A 20,480-nucleotide genomic window follows, 5' to 3' on the forward strand; every position below is an offset into this window, starting at 1 on the left:
ATTAAAGTGCTTACCAACACAGAAAAATGAACAAGTAAGGTGTACTGACAAAAGTCTGTTGTTCAAAAATCGATTTATTTTGATCAGGAATTTCCATCTGGAGGTACAATGTAAACTTTTTCACTCGTAAACGCCTTTTCTTTGTCGTGACTCTTCCACTTATAACGTATCCTCGGCCGTTGACGCCGTGCTTGAATATGCAAGCGATTGGTGTAAAACAATTTTGAAGTTCCTGCCTTCAGTAAAAATCATTTTCGTCCTTTGAGTCATCTTCTCTTGTACCTAGAGAAATGAATGGAGACGGAGCTGTAGCGATTCTCTCATTACAGACTTTGATTAGATATGGTTTTACACAAAGCAGCGGCGAGAGGTCTGCAAAAGCTGCTACAGTGGAACCTCGATATAACGAAGAGCCAAGGGACTGACAACATTTTGTTCGCTATAACAAGGTTTCGTTATATCGAGGTTCTTTTTCATTTATTTAACTATAGACCTTTCCCGCGTTGCTGTAAACAAAGGCACCAACTCGAGGCTCGTTGGACAAAATACAGTGAATTGTATGAAATTGTCCACCCAAGCCTCGTCCTCATTTCTTTTTGTTTGCTCACTTGAGCGTAATGCGGGAAAGGTCTATTCCTGGGGTAAAACAAAAGAAAAAAAAGAAGAAGAAAAAAAAGACTTTCGTTATAGCGAGGACATACAAAACTTACCTTTTTTTCGACTTAAATCTACTTGAATTTTTCTTTAATTTCTTTGAATCGTCGGGTCTGGAGCTGCAGATCAAAATGAATTCTTTTCATGCAATCTTAGTTACAGCCCACGACTCCCAGAAGTTTGGCTTTGCCTTTTTGACAAATTGCAACACTGAACCCTTTCCTAGTTGGGGCCAGCAATTGCGACAACTTTTCGTTGCAGGCAAGATTCCCTATTACGCCGAATCAAAACAAATGGTCCAAACTTGTTTGAAAAGTTCAAAAAAAGACTTGCTTTTACATCTGGAGCAAGTGTAACGCTTTTTATAGCAGGCCCACAAAGTAGCTTTTAGTTTCTGGATCAACAAATTGACCGTTCGCTACTTCACCCACGACTGCTTATTTCTTCTCTTTCTTGTATCCTTTCAACTTTAATACAAACACTTCTGTAATACGAACAGTTCTCTTGGACCCAAAGATACCAAACTTCATAAATCTCTACCTCCATAATACAGAAGACTCTATAATACAGACAGTTCTGTTGGCCCCAAAGATACCAAACTTCACACAAACCCTACCTCCGTAATACAGACACTTCTGTAATACGACCACTGAGTTATTTTTGTTTCAGAGATACCAAACTTCATACAATCCCTAATTCGTTAACACGGACACATCCCTATTAGGGACAGTTCTTTTGGTTCCAAAAATACCACACTTCATACATGTTCAATCCCTAATTGTTCAATACGGACACTTCTCTACTGCGGACAGTTCTTTTTATCCACAATATAATCCCTGCCTCCATAATACCTGATATATATTAGTCCAAAAGAAGCCCATGGTTCACACAATCCCTCCCTCTATATAATAAAGACACTTGGCTCTATTCTCTTGATATTCCTTATCACAAATGTTTCACAGTATAAGTAACGTGGGTTATTTTACCCACAGCACTATCGTAAACAACTAACCTCTGTCTAAAAGATTTTAACGCCTTTTTGCTCGTGTCGGTCAGTTCCTTGTCGAAGGCCTTTAAGCGTGAACCGGCTGCACCATCAACACCTTTCGTTTTTCCTGCGATGAAATATCATACTCTCAATCTCAACAAGAACAGTACTTGAGCAGTGACGTGTCGTACAAGAAAAAAATAAGTGGTAAGCTGCACACTAATCCTGGCTTCCGAAGTCACTTCAACTTGCTGCCAGAAACGTTCGCACCTGCAGATAAAATCATGTGGTCTATAGAAAAGAAGAAACTTACAGGAAAAAAAAAAAAGGTCGATTTCGTCTAATCAAGGCGAAATCTTATATTCAGTGGCATTTACGCATGATGCTATTTGTTTGTTTGTAAAAACGGTTTGGTTCCAAAAAAATGAAAAGTGAAATGTCTTATAAAATAAATTTGACTTTCGCTCACTGAACTTAACGTGTAAAATGAATTATACTTTTTTTTTTCCACGCCATCTTACAATAACCAAGCATAATGAAACCTTTTCTGTCCAAGTCGGGTCTGTCTGGCGGGAAGGCGTGTAATCGCTTCTTCTTCTTTGATCTCTTGACTTCTCTTGCGATAAATTCCATCTCCTTTCTTGCTTTTTTATCCTCTTCCTAATTAAAAAATATATTTCGTAAGCAGTTAGTAGAATTGAGAGAATAATTTAGTTAAATTACAATCAAGAGGCCAGAGCTTTAAAAATTATCAGCAATATTGAGGCTGCATATGTGCGTATTAGAGTGGGGGTGTTACTAAAACGAAGACCCAAAAACGAAGACCTAAGACCTAAGACCCCTTGGACTAAAACGAAGACCCTATGGACTAAAACGAAGACCCTATGGACTAAAACGAAGACCCCTTCGACTAAAACGAAGACCCCTTGGACTAAAACGAAGACCCCATGGACTAAAACGAAGACCTCATGGACTAAAACGACTGATGCTAACCGCTGAGGGCAATGCCTGCAATGCCCGCTCCCGTTATTTGTTACGGCGATTTGGGAATGTTGTGGAATTTCCTCTGCAGTATTTAGTTGTGATAGTTAAGTCTATCACTTACCTTTCCTTCAGGTTTCTTCGCGGAAAACATTTTGCATGTTTTAAACCTCTTTGGAAGTGTTTACGGTGAAGATGACGTCAGTTTTATTTAAATCAAAGCTTTTTGCAGAGTGAAGGCGAGAGTGCCCTCGTGGCCTAGTGGTAAAACCATAATGTTGGAACAAAGATCCTAGGTTCGAGTCTCGTCGAACATGCGATTTTTTTCCTTGTCTTTTTCCTTCTTTTTCTTTTTTTATTATTATTATTTTTTTATCACAGTTATCAGAAAAACAACTGTTTAAGCCGTAAAGATTAGTCATTTTTTAACAATAGAGGATAGAATATCGTAACAGCGTATGACAGGGATATAAATAAAACAAATAAAACCCGGCATAAAGACAAATGAACCTCGCTTAAATGAAACTCGAAATGTAAACCTGTACTCGAGTAATGTTCTAGATCGAAGGCTTTCTTTCCCCTATTGATGAGGTAAAAAGTAATAAAAAGAGCGCGAGGTACCTCTGTCCTTGAATTCGTCAATGAGGAATTCCCTCCCTGTACTACGTGTTGCCACTGCTTTGTTTTTTAAATGCATTGATACAATTCTTCGATATTTTAGAAAGCTGGAGCGCGCGGTTATATTTTCTTAACTCATTACACCCGGGATGACACCCAAATCATCCGACAATGAATTTTGAACCATAAAATATCAGAAAGCGAATGGACCTCCTCCTCCCTCAAACCCCAACTACGCGCCCATAACACGTTTGGCGGAAGTCTTCAAGACAAATCCTGTCAAAAGCCTTCTTGATTGTCTAGGCCTCCCATTAACACGCTGATGACCTTTGGGCTTGTCACGCCAATCGCATTATAGCCACACGCGCATTATAACCACACAACACAAGAGGGCCCTCTCGCCTTCACCCTGCAAGAAGTTTTGATTTAAATAAACTGACGTCATCTTCACCGTAAACACTTCCAAAGAGGTTTAAAACATGCAAAATATTTTCCGCAAAGAAACCTGATGGAAAGGTAAGTGATAGACTTGACTATCACAGAGGAAATTCCACAACATTCCCAAATTGCCGTTACAAATTACGGGAGCGGGCATTGCCCTCAGCGGTTAGCATCAGTCGTTTTAGTCCATGGGGTCTTTGTTTTAGTCCAAGGGGTCTTCGTTTTAGTCCATGGGGTCTTCGTTTTAGTCCATAGGGTCTTCGTTTTAGTCCATAGGGTCTTCGTTTTAGTCCATAGGGTCTTCGTTTTAGTCCATAGGGTCTTCGTTTTAGTCCATAGGGTCTTCGTTTTAGTCCAAGGGGTCTTCGTTTTAGTCCATAGGGTCTTCGTTTTAGTCCAAGGGGTCTTCGTTTTAGTCCATGGGGTCTTCGTTTTAGTCCAAGGGGTCTTCGTTTTAGTCCATGGGGTCTTCGTTTTAGTCCATAGGGTCTTCGTTTTAGTCCATGGGGTCTTCGTTTTAGTCCATAGGGTCTTCGTTTTAGTCCAAGGGGTCTTAGGTCTTAGGTCTTCGTTTTTGGGTCTTCGTTTTAGTAACACCCATTAGAGTGGGTCTGTACTATGTCGATGTCACGGTCTTATGGCTGTTGTTGGGGAAGAAATTCTCGTCTCGGCCGCAAAGCGCAATAGACTAATTTCGATATATCAAAATTCAGACTTGGACCAGCAACGAATAATGCATTTCTTTTGTTTTATTCTCCCAAGCCTCGGAGCCAAGTGTGGATTTTAATATAACGAAATTGGTGGCTAGTTTCGAATTATAAAATTCATACTAAAGAAGTCTCAGAGGGATTAACAATTCATTATTTTGTTTTATTCCCCTGGGCCTTGGAAACTGAGCCAAGTATTAACATCCGAAACTGGAACAACAACTCCGACCCGGTCTGACTCAGTGGCGGATCCAGGGGACCGAGCCCCCCTCCCTCTTTATTTCTAGACCAAACTGAGGCACCCTTATCTCAGGGTCTGGATGACCCCCCCCCCCCCCCCTCCGCCTCCTTATCGGATGGTCTGGATCCGTTACTGCCACTGCATGGCAGACGGGAAAGGTGAGATGGGTAAATTCAGGTCCTCTTAGGGGGGGTCACGTATGTCCCTAGTCTGAATTTAAAAACCTGTCGTTTCGCGTATTGAAGAGGAAGCTATGTCGCTGTTGGTATATGTTTTACTATTATATTTGCGCTTTTGTTGGTGTCACAGTTTCAACCCATCTTTGTGTTGTTTGTCGCCATTTCTGCTGTCCTATGTCACTATTTCAAGGCCATATTGCTTATTGGAATTTTTCCCTCACAGGGCCTCTAATTGGGATAGCTCAAATGTCCGCGCATGTGGTTCACAATGCCAGGATGACTTGTGCACATTGAAATCTAGACGTTCTAAAAATAATGATGACTGCATCTGTGAGCAAATTTACTCCTCAGTCCGCTCTAAAAAGTTTAGAAATAGTTCACTAGCCCGCCCAACACCGCCGGCGCTTATTGCTAAAGCAATCAATCATGCTAAGCTTTTACGATGGTTCTAGGGAAAGCCATCAAGTTGCGTGCACGCGGGATAAAAATAACACGCCTGTGCGAAGAAAAAAAAACCACAAACAAACGAACAGGCAAAAAAACAAAACAAAACGAAAGCAATAACAAAATAACAATGCAAAATAAATTAAGCAGCTTACATTTTCCTTTTCATTGCCGGAGTTCTTTCCTTTCTTCTTTTCGTTCTTTGATTTTTTGCTGGACGGTCCGTTCGTGGTTTTATCTGTCAAAACAACGATAAAATGAACGTGAATATCAACAGACTTAAGCAAAGTCGAAACCATACATGTCGATAGAAGTCTGAGCCTCACCTGATTCCCTTTTAAGATCCGCTTTGTTCTGAAACCATGTTCTTGCAGGCCTGGAGAAGATCTCTTCTTCGTGTTCAAGAAGGTTTCGCGCCTTATTCATTTCCATCTCCGAAACTCTTAGCTGATACAAAATGAAATGAAATAAAGTGAATTAAAAGCATCGACAGTCCCACTTCAAATTCATTACTGGCCAAGAGGCAACGAATCAGAACCCCACGTGAAATTTGTGGCGTTGCGCACACCAGGGCCCATTTGCTTGAAAGGTGGATAAAGCAATTGGCTTTCCTTATACTTATACGCTGGATAGCGATTTATCCGGTGGATAGCGCTATTCAACGTTTGAAAAACCGGGCACAGCTGAATAAACCTATATCAAAATTTGCTCGTGTGGACAGTAACAAACTATGGGTTCTACTGCATTCCTGAATGGCTGCTAAGCTGCAGACACGCGTGTTTATTTACCTCTTTTTCTTCGCCTTCCTGTTTTAAAATTTCTTTCAAGTCTTTGTCAAGTCCTTGAATCTTATTCCTGTATTTGCCGATAACCTCTGGAAAAAGAAATAAGAATGAAAAAATCAGATGACATCTTTGCATTTTGTACGACTAGGCACAAACCTTTTCGGCAGTATTCTTGGTCACCAAGTGGCTTACAATTCGCCATTTGCACATCTCCCATAATACACCTTGTGTGCCGCCTAAGACTTTGCATAACCTTTGTTTTTTAGTTCTTCTGGGTATTACAGTCGTCCCAAGAGAAGTGCAAAATTTTGGGGGGCAAGCAAGGTGTATTGTAGAAGATGTGAAAATGGCTACTGGCTAATAGGGAAATTCCGTGTTGCAATTAACGAGAGGGGACTGAGTTCGGGTTCAAACCAGAGATAGTAAAAATTACCACGCTGTCATTGCCGTTCTCAAGTCAACTTTGTTCATTCCACGTCACATTTGTGTAGGGGCGGCAAAGAAATGTACAAAAAAGCGTTGTTTTGCTCACTGAACCTACAGTATTGCGTTTTAGACGTGGCCGTTGCCGTCGCCGTCGCCGTCGTAGTTTCGTATTACAGCGGTTACCACTAACACGTGCCCTTAGTGGACGTCAATCAACCGTTACCATGGTTTTTCACGCGTTGGCCTTGAGAAGATTCTTTCTCCGTTTCTTGAGCACTCGGAAGAATATGTCGGCGTTTCAGCCGTTTTTGCAATATTTTGCTGCAGGATCTGACACCGCTTCATGTCAAGATTACGAGGAGAAAGAATTTGTTGAGTGTTTCTCGGAGGAAACTCAAATTATCGACATATTTACACACTGTAAGTTACAACCACATAAGCTTTCTCAATCGCTCGCAACTCGTCTGAGTTCTTGTTAGTTCTGGTTTCTATTCGATAACATAAAGAATGATAAGTAGTAGAATTCATTTTCGAAAACAGCCTCCATTCAGAGGAAACTTTTTCCCTTTTCGGTGTGATATCTTTTGTTTCTTTGAATTTATACTAGCTTAGCTTCTTGGCAATTCAGTCGTCCACGGCTCCCGTGTTTTCATACATCAAAGAAATAAACAACCTTAAAACCGTTACGTAAACTATAGAGAATGTTTCGGCTATTTCACTCAGCTCGCAGAGACCTCGTTGTTTTAACAATGTAATCCTTCATCTTAATAAAATAATTTCTGGTTTCTATTCGATAACATGAAGAATAATAAGTAGTAAAATTCATTTTCGAAAACAGCCTCCATTCAGAGGAAACTTTTTCCCTTTTCGGTGTGATATCTTTTGTTCGCCCTTCATTCAGCGATGAGGGAACCTTTTCTGTCAGAGTGCGTGGAAAACCATAGCCTGCGAAAACATCCGTTCCTCCTCGCTCTTCGCCGCTGGGGACGTTTCGCGCGGAGGAACGTCCGCGACTCGGCGACAGAAATTCCATACTGATGACGTAAAATCTGTCCGGCATCCGGTCAGAAGCGCTAATTGGTCGACGGAGTAGTTACATTGTTTTAGCTATTGTTTAGCTCGTACAAAACAGAAATGACTCTCACCTGAAGGAACTATTCTACTCTTCACTGGTGTTTTTGCTAATTTCACAATCTCTTTAAGAAGTCCCCTTTCCTTCTCTCCCACCAAGGAGACAGACCTATAAATAGCAAAGAAAAATTAACTGAAGCCACGTAAAAACGGACTTGACAACTCGGCCAACAATGTCGGGAGTTGTTGCGTCCGTTTGCACGAAGCTAAAAGTCTGATCGGTTTCAAACTTTGCGCAACAACTCCTAACAACACGCAACAACACGGCTAAAAGTCGTGCAAACGGACGCAACATGTAGCATCTAACAATGTTAGGAGTTGTTGGCCAACAATGTTGAGTCCACTTGCACGGGGCTTAAAGGTAAGTAATACTTATTAACTCTAGTCCTAAGAGGCTCCAACAGACAACCTTGTTTTTTAAAGAGTAAAATGTCGGCACAGGACACTTTACATTTTTAATCCGGGAAAACAGCCGACATTTGGCGACGCTGGTTTCCCCGCCAAATGACGTCTGAGCAACGATTGAAGAATTTCCATACTGATGACCTGATTGGTCGTGTCGCGATAAATACTTGCTTCAACCAATCAGAACTGTGTTTCAATTTCATCATCATCATCATCATCATCATCATCATCATCATTGTCGTCGTCATCGTTATCATTATTATTATTATCAACTTGAAGCCAAACATACCTTCCACTGCGCCCCGCACGAGCTGTCCTTCCTACTCTGTGAATATACTGCTTCATTGTCGGTGGAAGATTGGCATTAATAACCTGTCAACACGAAAAGGATCTTTTTCATTAGAAGAAGGCCGCGCGACAATACTTGGGTGTGCGAACATCTTAAAATTTGTAATACTGTTCTTGCCTCTACGAAATTCTTGGCCTCCATAGCCTCCAGGGCATAGGTTCGCCGCGCGTTCTTCCTACGGCAAGTGAAGAAGCCCTGAGAAGGCAGGATATCAACAACGATCTAAACTGGAGAGGGCAGGGGTCTCCGTGTCTGCAGAGTGGGAAAAGGCACGAGCCTCTAACATGGGCTGCACTTTCACATTTGACAACAAACCTCTGGTTAACACTCGGGAAAGCTACATGTGTACATAGGATTGAGATTCACGGTTTACGGTTACACTGTACGTACATGCAAAACCTGTATGGTTGTGGTGGTAGATACAACAATTCATGACACAGAAAGCAGCTTGCGTGGTAAGATTTTCCATGCGGTTTCGGGGTAAAGAACGAGGAACGATTTTTCGCGCGCCCAAAACCGAAACGCTTGCTACGCAGGCTGTACACCAAGAACTGTTTACAACTGCAGTTTTGTCGCAGGAAAAACCACAGAAGGACACGGTACTCACTGTTTTCACACCAAGTATGTCCAGACCTCGAGAAGCTAAGTCAGTAGCTACAAGAATATCCACTTCGCCTTCCTTGAATTTCCTCAGAGCCTCCAATCTCTAAAACACATGACATCACAAAGAGAGTGCCAATAAGATTATCTCCTGTAATGCACTTTCACTCAGTTGATTTAGTTGTAAGTGTGGGAGTTAGTCAACTAACGGAATTCGCAAGAACTATTGTCCATTAAATCATACTAAAATAATAGCACATTATTGTAGCCTCCTTTAGTATCGACTTGTCCACCGGGTGTTTCTATTTCAAAGAAAGCTAAGGAATAAAATTGTTATGTTGTGTATTTAACGACCGACTCTATCTCAAGATACAATTTGCATGTTAAGTTCGTAACGTCCTAGGGCAGCTGATCGTGCAATTGCACTGAATTCTACTCTTCTATAAGTGTGTGTGTTTTTCTTCTTCCACTGGCTTTGACTGCGAGGTAACTATTAAGTTTGACTCTGTGAATGAAATCTCGAAGTTACCTCTTCGAGAGCAATGCTCTATTTGAAGCCAGCCTTGTTTTCACAGCAGCTTTCCTTTTATAGTTTTTATTGAAGTTTAACCTCATATTAATTAATGGTTAGCGAATGAGCGCACGTTCAGGTATCCAACTGTAACGTTATAATCTTTTCCCAGTTTTGAAACGCCCGATAGCCCCAGTCGTCTCAAACAATGTTCAGGCGATTGGGACAATTACATGGAATTTAAAAAAATAAAACTGATATTGAAGCTTAACCTGCAGCTGAGTTAAGTTCCCATGCAGTTCTTCAACACTTAACCCCAGCAGTCCAAGGATGATTCGTAGCTTATGAGCTGACGCCTTGGTTTGTAGGAAAATTAAACAATGCTCATTGAAGGTTCTACTGCACAGCGCTGCAAAAAAGGAAATATAGACCAACAATTTCAGCAAGTCAGAAAGTAGTGTAAAATTCCGAAAATAAGCCCCTCCATGTATACGCCCCTGCAAATATAAGCCCCCCAGTTCGGTAACGCAAAAAACCCTCCGTTAAATCGCCCTCAAATACAAAGTAAAACAAAGCAAAAACGATAAATTTACTTCCACCTATAAGGCTAGCCCAATCGATTTTGAAACGCAAATTTCCCTCCGTAGATAAGCCCCTCCGAATATAAGCCCCTCCAAAATAAGCCCCTCAAAAAGGGCCCGGGGTTTATTTTCGGAATTTTACGGTATTAGTTTAAAGAAAATTTTGTAAGGAGAGTTTCATGAACAGTGTACACATATCAAAAAGGAGCTCGTTTTGTCTATAACTCATAACCCTGCGCCCTTTTCAATCCGACGTTTTTCAAAGAGTTCATGAAAGAGATCTAGTTTGGGTAGTTTGACTCCAACCCCCACCGCACCCAATCCACAGAATAACAACCAAACAAGTTTATACAGTACATGTATGTTGTTGGTTACAAGTCTGAATAGAGTTGTTCTGCACTTAAACACGAGTAACTGGTCATTTCGCTACAAGTCGTTTCCCTGACCTGTAGATCAGAATCTTTTCACAGCAAAGTAATACCGCATCAGTTTGAAAATATACAAAAACAGATAAAAGTCAATGAAACAAAAAGTAGAGGGGTCTTACATACCTGTCACTATAGCCAGTCTATCATTTTCTCTGTTACTTCGAATTCTCACAAACTCCTGTCTCAAGTTATGAGCTACATCAGTGTTATTATCCACAAAAAGTCTGACTGGCTGGTTCAACGACAGAGTGACAAGCTCTTCAACCTGCACAAAACGCAAACAGTAAACCTCTGTCAGAGATTTAAACGAGACAACTGACTTGGTTCCCCTCCAACGCCACTTACACGTGCGCATATACGACTAAGAACACCTCAAAATCTCTAATTTGAGATAACTGCGGCAAAATTAGTCACCTTGTTCGTGAACTGTCAAAGATATGTGTATAGAAGACGGGCTATACATTGTACATTGTCCAATAGTCAAACAAAGTTTGTAACATTTCTTAATCTGGCGTATCTGTACCGGCATGACTATTAAATCCGAGCATTGTTATGGCTTCTTAACAGTGGTTTAAAGATCACTACAAGAACATACATGCACTAAACAGAGGAATGTGTACTGGGGTGGGAGATTACTTTTTTATTTATTTATTTCATTTTATTTTATCAGCTTCGCCAACATAATATAAATACGTAAGGGTAATCAAACAAAAGAACAAAAAAAAAGTGGCAGGGATTCCGCAACAGCGTGAGCCAGTTACTGCGGGCCCAGTAGTTGTTTCCCACAACATCACACGTTTTTTTCGTTCCAGTGGCTAAAAGTTAGTGGGGAGGAGCACTGCGTGATGACTCTAAAACGGCTGTAAAGCAGACTACTAAAATAGACGATCTAAAAATTCTTCAACTGCCGAAGTTACAAGTTACATCTGTAACATCACCAGTAAAGACGGACAAAGAGTTTATAAACACCATAGTACATAGCAAAAGAGACAACAAAATGAAACAAACGTTAAAGCTAAGTATTATCTCACGCGTAACGTTTTTACGGCGTACCTCATCTGTCATTGTTGCGGAGAACAGCATGGTTTGTCTTCCCCTTGGACTGAGCTTAACAATTTCCTCCATTTGGTCTTTGAAGTTCTCGTCCAGCATTCTAAAAATTTAGTAAAGGTACACATTTCCACGTTAGGCTGTTAAAGTACTCAGCAATATCCAATATCACACTATGTAACAAATTGTGCGTTTTGTCAAGAACACTTGCTGTCGCAACGATTCACGAAATCTCAGGGTGAGTGGGATAAAGATTAGAGTCCTCTAATTTATTGTATTGGCAACTTTAGATTAGGAAGACCTCATCAATGGCCTTTAAATGTGGTTTAAAAATTATTATTGAAAAGTAACTGTAATTATGTTACCCACTTTTACAGTAACGTCATTTACACGTACAAGAGTGGTTTTGACTGAAAAAAATACAGGGTAACCTCCTTTAAGTTACCAACCAAAATGCAAAGACTAAGTAGTCGCTTACAGGAGGTGGTCACTTCCAAGAATCGAACCACAGGGGGTCTCTCCCGAGAAGAGGTCCAGGCACATCTACTTTATGGAAGATAATTTACTGCATGCAATGTTTAAGTTAGGGTATGTGTAGTTCCATGTTGTCAATAAAGTTGTTCGTATATTCTAAGTACTGTAACATACACACAGCGAAAATAGAGATCAGAGAATGCGTCAAAAGGTCGCTTACAAGAGGTTAAAAACAACAGAAAATCATTAACTGTCAGGCCCAAAAAGTGGTTGAAGTGGTCGTTCACTAGAGGTTCTAACTGTAACGCTTTTACAGGAAAAATTTTGGTGTTTTGGATTGGCAGTCGCTTATGGGAGGTGGTCGCTTACGACAGGTGGTCGCACATGAAGGAACTTCGACTGTATAAATTATCATGATAAACTTTCGAACAGAGTTACAATGTTTTACTACACCTGTCAGCTTCATCAAGGACAATAATCTCTATAGTCTGCAGACTGAATGATGGTGTATTATGCAGATGATCAACAAGTCTTCCTGGGGTGGCAATGACGATATCAGGTCCTTTACGCAGCGCTGCTTCTTGAGTCTTAATATCAAGGCCACCTACAAAGTGGTACAAAATTTGTCTTGAGAAGAGTCATTTTACAAGTCAACTGATAGTAATCAGGGGCGAATCTAGGGGGAGGGTGCAGGGGGTGCCCCCCCCCCCCTGAGATGACCTGCGGTTTTCTAATACAACTGGTATTCTGCAAAAAAAAACTATGTGGTTTATTGGTGTTGAAGTAGACTGAGCAAGAGACGAGTGCACCCCCTCCTAAAAAAAAATCCTGGATCCGCCCCTGGTAATGAATGAAATAAACGCAGTTATTTTGGAAAGAAGAATGGGAAAAAAGAATGTCTACTCTGCATATTTTCCTTTTTTTACATGCTCTCCTTACTAAGAGACAGACATGGGGGGACCCCAGATCTCTTTATTGCTGTTAAAGAAGGAGAGGAAGACACAACCTATTATTCTTAACGATTGAATGTCAATTCAGCACTCTCCACCGATATCTGTACATGTACCTAAAGGTTTAAACTCTTTGAAAGACTTATGATTGTATGTTTTGCAGTAGAAAAGTCACTTTTGACACAACATTTAAAGTAAGTTTTTCCTCAGAACAGTGTACAGCTGTAGATGTGTGCTACATTATAAATGTTAATACAACTGCATAGAGTGCATTAGTTAAAAGAAGAGAATGCTAAAGCGTTACTGGATATATATGAGTGGTAATTCAAGGCAAAAATAGGTAACAGTAGTCTGTAAATACTAACCAGTTGCTAGACAGACTTGAATGTTTGTGTGCTTACACAATGTTTTAGCCACTGAGTGAACCTTAAACAAATAAACATGCTTGATATCAACATTGGATTTAAGTTCAAGTGCTATAAACTGTTGACAATTTACATGAATTCTCACGTTGGTTTGTTCATGCAAATAATCAAGGAATCTAGAAGCGGTTTTCCCTTTTCAGGGAACCGAACGTCAAGATCAAATGCAGTGCCAAAATGTCAATCGCTAACAGATCCAAAAACTCAGAAACTCCAATCAAACAGTGTGCTAATGACAAGCTAAAAGAAAGCTTCTCGAAAGACACTGAACGAAAAATCTAACGCCCATTTTCCTCATTCTTCGAGGTAACGCCACGTGAAATTTGTAGTTGGTTTCTCGCTGGACGTATGGTCAATAATTTATGCCAAAAATTGCCGCTTCAACGATTCTCGAATCGCGTAGCGCGTGAAGTGATTCTCGTCGCACAGGAAACAAGACTCGACTGGTAACTTACTTTTGATTGGTACTGTATACTGTATGCACACGATAAAACGGTTTATTAAGGTAAGGGAATCTAAGAACATGAAAAAGCAATGTGTAGTTTGTTGAATTGTTGAAATCAGCCTACGCTAATAAGTTGCCGCGATCCAGGGACTTCTTTTGGTCTCGTCTTCCTTTTGTTTCAGAAGAAAATAGCCGGGGGTCATGCTTATAGTAGCTGAGGGAAATCCCCGGCCTGAGGCCCTTAGTGACAACCCTGCATGTACAATCATGAAAAGGAATAACAAACACAACAAATAATATTTATTTAATAATAATATTAATAATAATTAAAAAATTATAATGCGCCTTTTCCATGTAAATATGATCAAAAGCGTGTAATTACCGCAGTGTTTGTGAAATGTCTTTGTTTATCACATAATTTTTGGTTAAGGTTGCCACTAAACTGGCTATTAATTTTAATTCTACCTTTATTAAAAACAATAATAATAAACGTTTCATAATGCCTGGACGGACGTTACCCGATAAAACACTCCTGCTCATTTATTAAACATCACTTAATGATATGCTCATTTACGATCACTATAGTGATGTAGTACCTGAATGGCAAGTTCTCTTGTGGGAGTAAGAATGAGGACTCTTGTTACTGACGTCTGCTGTGGTCGATATATAAGTCTTTCCAATATTGGTAACATGTATGCAGCTGTCTTGCCTACATTGCATAAAAAGGTTTTCAAGTAATGATGGTGTTTATGTACAAGCCTGAGATGAAATTGACATAGCCACAGGTAGTAATGACAATGTTAGCCTGTACATGTACATTTAAGTGATTTGGCCACCTCTAAAAAGTACAAATGTATCCTCCTATTTCATTAAAAGTTGCTTTCGGATTTGTTCATTGAAACACAGAATACAATCTAATGCTTTGCTTGAGTGACCACCAAACGATGGTTTTCAAAGACCAACGCATGATTCCTAAAGCAACCTTTATAGAAATAGATGTATACATATTAACAACCTCTAGGTTCAGTGCAGGGAACTTAAAAGAGGACATGTTTAAAACACGAAATCATGAAATGGGAAAATGACTTTCTGACTTTTCGTTGTTGCTACCATAAAATTATTTGAACCGGCAAAACTATGCTCAGCACGCAAAACCTCTCAAATATTTTTGTGTCTTATTTGCAGTTACGGTGACCCTGTTTAGAACAAAAAATCGTAAATTTAGGACAACACCGTCAATTATATCCTATTTGCAGAGTATGTGTAGAACGGTTAGCACCTTGTTTTGACTGTAGACTTTTTACTTAATTGTCATCCTAACATACGTTAAAGTTGTAGCTTTGCTTTTTCTAATATGCTCTGCCAGTCTTGATGTCTCTGCTGATCGGGACACTGCGGTTAATTTTCCCAAGAAAGAGCTATTTTTGGCACATGTGATGAGCTTATGCGAGCCCATCACAAAAGCTCTGCGCGATAACGATCTTGTCATCAAAGCCTTCAGATCTTATGCCTGCGCAATTATAGAGAAGAGCTCTGGGGTCAAGAATGCGCGTGACTACAGTACAACGACTGAATAGTACATATAATTATAGGGAAGAAAACCAGTAAAGAAAAATTACCCCCTTATTGGAGCCACCATTCCAGTAACCATCAGTTTGTCTACTTTATTGTTATGATCTAGGTAGCCTTCAAATACACATGCCTGCTTTTTGCCACATGTACAATTAATTATTCATTATAAATTGACATTAAAATTACCATTATCAATATAGTCATTGTCCTTCCCATAATTATTGTTATGATTATGACTGTTTGCTTGTTTGCAATTAAAACCTGACACACGTCACTAATAATATGAACACATCAAGGGTGGGAATTAATTAATGTTTTCTAAACGTATTTTGATTAAATCTTTTAACCGGTACAAACCTGTTCCTGTAGCAGCACATGCACAGATGTCTTTACCCATTAGAGCAACAGGAACAGTGGATGCTTGGATTGGAGTAGGATGGCTGAAACCCAAGTCATTTATGGCCTTAAATTAAAGTAAGTAAAATCAATGCAAGTTTACATTTAAATTTTAAAGATGTATGGTCCATAAATTAAATAATTATTATCCACTCTCAGAAGACCCACGGAGGCTCATTAGAATAATGTTCTGAAGGATAAGGGGGATCTACATGCAAATGCCAGAAGAAAAAACTGAAGCTAAATTGGAATTTTATTTTCGAAATTAGGGGGTAGTTCTTCAAACTATTAAAGATAGCCTGCTTAAGTGCTCAGACAGTGATGGCACAAACAGGACAACAGGGTAAAAAAAGGAAATTTGTTTTATCCTCTTGCTGCTCTGAAAAAGGCTACATGGTACTGTCCAAGGCCCCATTCATCAAAAGATGGTTAATGTTTAACCTAGAGTTGAGACAATTTTTTGGCAAAGGAATATGTACACTGGAACTGGAACTTTATACAGTGTACAGAAATGTTGATCAACCTTTACCCCAAGACCCAGTTTATAAGAGAACACAGTGTGATACATGTACTCTACAAAAATCTTGTGAGGTACATGTAACTATATGTACTAACTTACTGTGATTATCATTGAATAGTCTTGAATTAGCCATTATAATTAATCAGCCATTAATCAGCCATTTAGGAATCAATCCATTGGCAATCAGAGAATCACAATAATATTCCTGTCAAATCCTGTGTTATACAATCAATACTGTGTATTCATGTAATGTTTGTACTGTTTACCTTGAGTAAAGGTCTTGATAAGTTCAAAGTTGTGAAGGTTTGATGCATCACTTGAGGAGGAGGTTCCTCAAAAAATTTCCTCTTCTTTTCTTTTATCTGTATTAAAGTCAAATCACAGTTACTAGATTTGAAAGGTTTTGAACTCATCAGACTCCTTTGCTATTAATATATGTTCTTGAGGACCTCAAGTACACAACGTTCAGTAGCATTCCCAGAATTGTGAGCGAGCTTTCAACATAAACTGAAGCGCTGTTGTTTTTACATTTAATGTTTGTTGTCTTTCATAACGAGTCTCCATTAATAACTACGGTACGTTTAAATACATGGTTTGAAAAAAGGAACATTCAGCCTTTCTCTCTTCTTTATGTCACTTAAGCATCAACTAATGCATAATGTTAAAGGTCAAATTTGATTTCAGGTTAAATTCTTTTAACCTACGGTATTTCTCGAAAGTAAGGTACCACCACCTTCTGGCTTCTGATTGGGCAGAAAAACACAAAAGTTTTCTGGCACCAATCAGAAGCCAGGACGGCGGCAACCGTTTGGAACTGGTCTGGTAAGACATTGTCCCCAGGGGCTCTTCTCACTGTCTTTACTTTTCTTCATGCCACATTTTTCCGCTCGTTTAGACTTTCCCTCACACCCACTATCTGCCCCTGGGTCTCCCAGGGTGCACCCTCTTATGAGATGCACATCACATCGCGCGCTACACAATTCCTGTTGTCTCCTATCCCTAATTATTCATGAATTAGGGCTTAAGGAAAAAAAGGAAATTGAAAATTGACCTGTAACACATACATCTACATGTATAAGAATTCTTTTGAGAAGTTGCATTTGACAGACCGAATTTTGCAGTGTAGCAGAATTTTCAAGTTGTGGGTACATCGCCTTCATTTAAAGAGATTTTTTTTTCAGTTTTTCCTTATGTCAGTGTCTTCACTAAAGGAGAAACAACTTATACAAGTTACATGTACATGCATGAATGTACCTTGTCATTGATTTCATCATCATCTGAACTGCTATTTTCCTCCTCATCTGAAGATTGGTTAGGGTCTGCAACTTTAAAATAAATTAAAACATCAAAAAAAAAATTAAACCTGTGACAACTCAAACACAGCATGAGATGCACATTTCACTCAACTACATAGATGTACTTTTGAAAATTCCAAGGGGGAGGGGGTCTCAACTGAGATTCCCGGAGGGGTGGGGTGGGGAAATAGATGCATGAAAATTCCCCCCTCCCTTCCCCACCCCCTCCCCGAGAAAAAAAAATACATATCGTATATACATTACTAGCTGCTCCTGAGTATAAAATTGCTGCTGGGTTACAAGAACACAATTACACATGTACAAGGATTTCATACACAATTCATGAAAACCAATTTAAGAAAGTGAGCCTGACTAAAATGACCTTTCAATGAAGTTTAGAACTTACCATTAGTCTCCATACTTTCATCTTTAACTTCTCTGTCTGGTACAACACTGTCGGCATTTGTTTTATTGTTTTCTTCTTCCTCATCTTGGGTCTCTTCAAGTTCCTTGTTAGATTTCTTCTACAAAAGTAATAAAAAAATTGAATGTTTTGAACTTCCAAATGTAACAGTATATATCAAAACATTTATTAAAAAGCTGGAATGTTAAGGATGGTGCTTAATCAATCAAGGTGTAATTAATCTTTTCTTTAAGGAACTATTAATACAACATATAATAATTATACTTTATAATAGTATAAAAGTGAAGAAGCATCTAAGGATGTTAGGACTTACAAAGGTACAATAATTAACTGAAAGTGTACTATACCTTTCTCTTGGCTTCTCTTCTCTTTGCTATTTTGTCCTGAAGGCTTGAAGAATTGATTGTCTAATTACAATAAATAAAACAACTTAAATTCTTCTGAAAATTATGTTTACATATAAACCAACATCATGCAAACCTTGTCCCATGCAGGATTTTTCGGAAGATTTTAAAATTAAATCATACTTTCTTCTCCAAAATACGCAAAACAAGAACTTGGTCTAGACCTCGCGATTGTCATTAACGCATATATCTCAGTACACTGAATTTTCTTTGTAACCACGTGTCAAATCATTCAGCTATAAATCTACAATGTTGAAAGCCATTCAATTGATAGTACAGGACGGAATCCTTTAAGTTATTTACTCACCGACACTTGTTTTCTCTTAGCAAAGTTGATAGCAGCGTCAAGGTTCCAAGGATCCTCAGAAAAGTCTTCAGTGTCTCCCGAAAAGAACTGAAAGCTATCATCGAACAATGACTTCCCTTTCTTCTTTGCCTTGGTCTTCTTGACTGGCTAAAAATTCAAGAAGATCCCTAAGTGAAATTAGAAAAGGTATCACAGTAAACAGGAATTACTATATACCTTTTCTGATTCATCTTCACTGTCGGTTTCATTGTCGAATTGTTCAACATCGTCGTCTGAATCCAACGTACCAACGAAAGGTAGAGCCGCCATGTTGGAATTTGATCCGCTGTGCCTAATGAGTGCAGTCGCGAAGAAGTGTCACAGGAATACCAATATAGGGTGAGCTAGGAATTTCCCTTTGATCATATTTTTTATCCTTTTTTTTTTTTTCTTTTGTTGCCTGTCTTGTTTTCTTCTGGCTATCAACAGACTGTTGCGCCCTATCCCTCCCTGGCTCATAAAAAATCATGCATGGCGTGGGTCAGTAATAGCTCGTACAATTGCTGCCGTCGGAGAACCTCCGTACAGGACTCCAGCCCAATACTTATTCTTTTTCGGAGACCGTCAGCACCCCCGCAATCCACCAACACCACAAACACTATTCTGATAAACTTATATTAAAAACTCGCCACTAAGAAGCTGCATTTTTCCAAGTTAGCTAGCCTGGGGCCAGACTCCACGGTTGGGAAACTGGGAAAAGGCGAAAAAACAATCGGCAAAACAACCAGTCCACCTTTCTACGCGCTTCGCTAGCAGCCGATTTTTTTTTTAATCCCATTTTTCCCCACAGCGGAGCCTGAACTCAGGCTACAAGTTAGCGCAGGAGCCCATGTCTGGCTCAACAGGTCCAGGAGGAGGGGGGGCAGCTGCTTCCCTTGCCCCCCTGTTAGCTACGGCTCTGCTTGTAATGCATAATTTTAACGACAAGAAGGGCTGGAATTCATAACTACGGTGTGCAAAAGCCGCCCCCCCCCCACCCCTCCCTCCTTCTTCTGTTGTAAGAATACGCGGATCAAACCCTAACAGTCTGTTCCTCCCTTTTAGCAGTCGCGCTGCGATTCTGGTTTTCTCATTCTCGATCAAAACTGGTGCTATTTGGTTCCTTGTAGTGGTTAAAACGTATGATTTATCTCGGCGAGGAGCCGAGTAATCGCCTTCTGTCTTGGTTTAATTTTACTAACGAAAACGGAGACCAGCGAGTAAATAAAAAGGGCTGAATGATTTTGTTTAATTGTACTGTAAGGGTTACCTTATTTGACTAAGTATAATAATTTAAATTTAAGTTTATAGCTTCGCCAAACTTGACTGGGGCATTAATTTATATAAACGGTTAGGCCTCTATAATACCTGACTTGTAACAGGTGGTTTCTCGACTCTAAGCTAGCCAGAAACCCCAGTATCCACAAGATAAGGAAAACCGAGATAGGACGAATTCTTCAAAAAAAAAGAAAGTTAAAAAAAATTTGTAATTATTGCAAATAAAATAAGTTAATTAATTAGTTAAATAAATTAAAGAATCCTTATCTGATGTTTTTTTTTCTTTTTAACTTGTAAGAGCATTTTAAATATTATTATTCTGTTTTTAAACAAAGTAAAATAAATAAAGATGTTTAATCATGCACATTCTTGCATTGAAAATGAATTACAATGTGTTTACGTACAATAATTTTATATAGCAAAATTGCAAAAAACTTATTGGCTCTGGAGTTTTCT

The 20,480-nt window shown here is 39.4% G+C and overlaps 1 protein-coding gene across 1 annotated transcript; it reads right to left on the minus strand.

Annotated features, from left to right (window-relative positions):
* Positions 1–35: 35 nt before the first annotated feature.
* On the minus strand, positions 36–19,049 carry LOC140928341 (probable ATP-dependent RNA helicase DDX27). Its single transcript, XM_073378081.1, has 23 exons — positions 18,945–19,049; positions 18,729–18,875; positions 18,365–18,424; positions 18,000–18,117; positions 17,553–17,623; positions 16,565–16,660; positions 15,740–15,845; positions 14,407–14,519; positions 13,309–13,369; positions 12,447–12,597; positions 11,523–11,622; positions 10,593–10,734; positions 9,733–9,869; positions 8,957–9,055; positions 8,290–8,372; positions 7,610–7,704; positions 6,042–6,127; positions 5,580–5,700; positions 5,409–5,491; positions 2,185–2,302; positions 1,667–1,769; positions 711–773; positions 36–282 (listed from the first exon to the last, which is right to left on the minus strand). The coding sequence occupies exons 1-23, from the start codon at positions 19,035–19,037 to the stop codon at positions 267–269; spliced, it is 2,262 nt and encodes a 753-aa protein (XP_073234182.1). The 5' UTR covers positions 19,038–19,049; the 3' UTR covers positions 36–266.
* Between the last annotated feature and the right edge of the window lie 1,431 nt (positions 19,050–20,480).

This window comes from Porites lutea, chromosome 2 (assembly GCF_958299795.1).
Source record: "Porites lutea chromosome 2, jaPorLute2.1, whole genome shotgun sequence".
In the NCBI taxonomy this organism is placed as follows: domain Eukaryota; kingdom Metazoa; phylum Cnidaria; class Anthozoa; order Scleractinia; family Poritidae; genus Porites; species Porites lutea.

What these genes read in the sequence shown, in the direction of transcription:
- LOC140928341 (XM_073378081.1), bottom strand. Translation starts at nt 19,037, where the DNA reads ATGGCGGCTCTACCTTTCGTTGGTACGTTGGATTCAGACGACGATGTT. An exon ending in GAAGAGAAGCCAAGAGAAAG is followed by an intron (nt 18,118 to 18,364) that starts GTATAGTACACT and finishes TTACTTTTGTAG; the next exon opens with AAGAAATCTAACAAGGAACT. An exon ending in CCGCAACAATGACAGATGAG is followed by an intron (nt 10,735 to 11,522) that starts GTACGCCGTAAA and finishes CGTTTTGTGCAG; the next exon opens with GTTGAAGAGCTTGTCACTCT.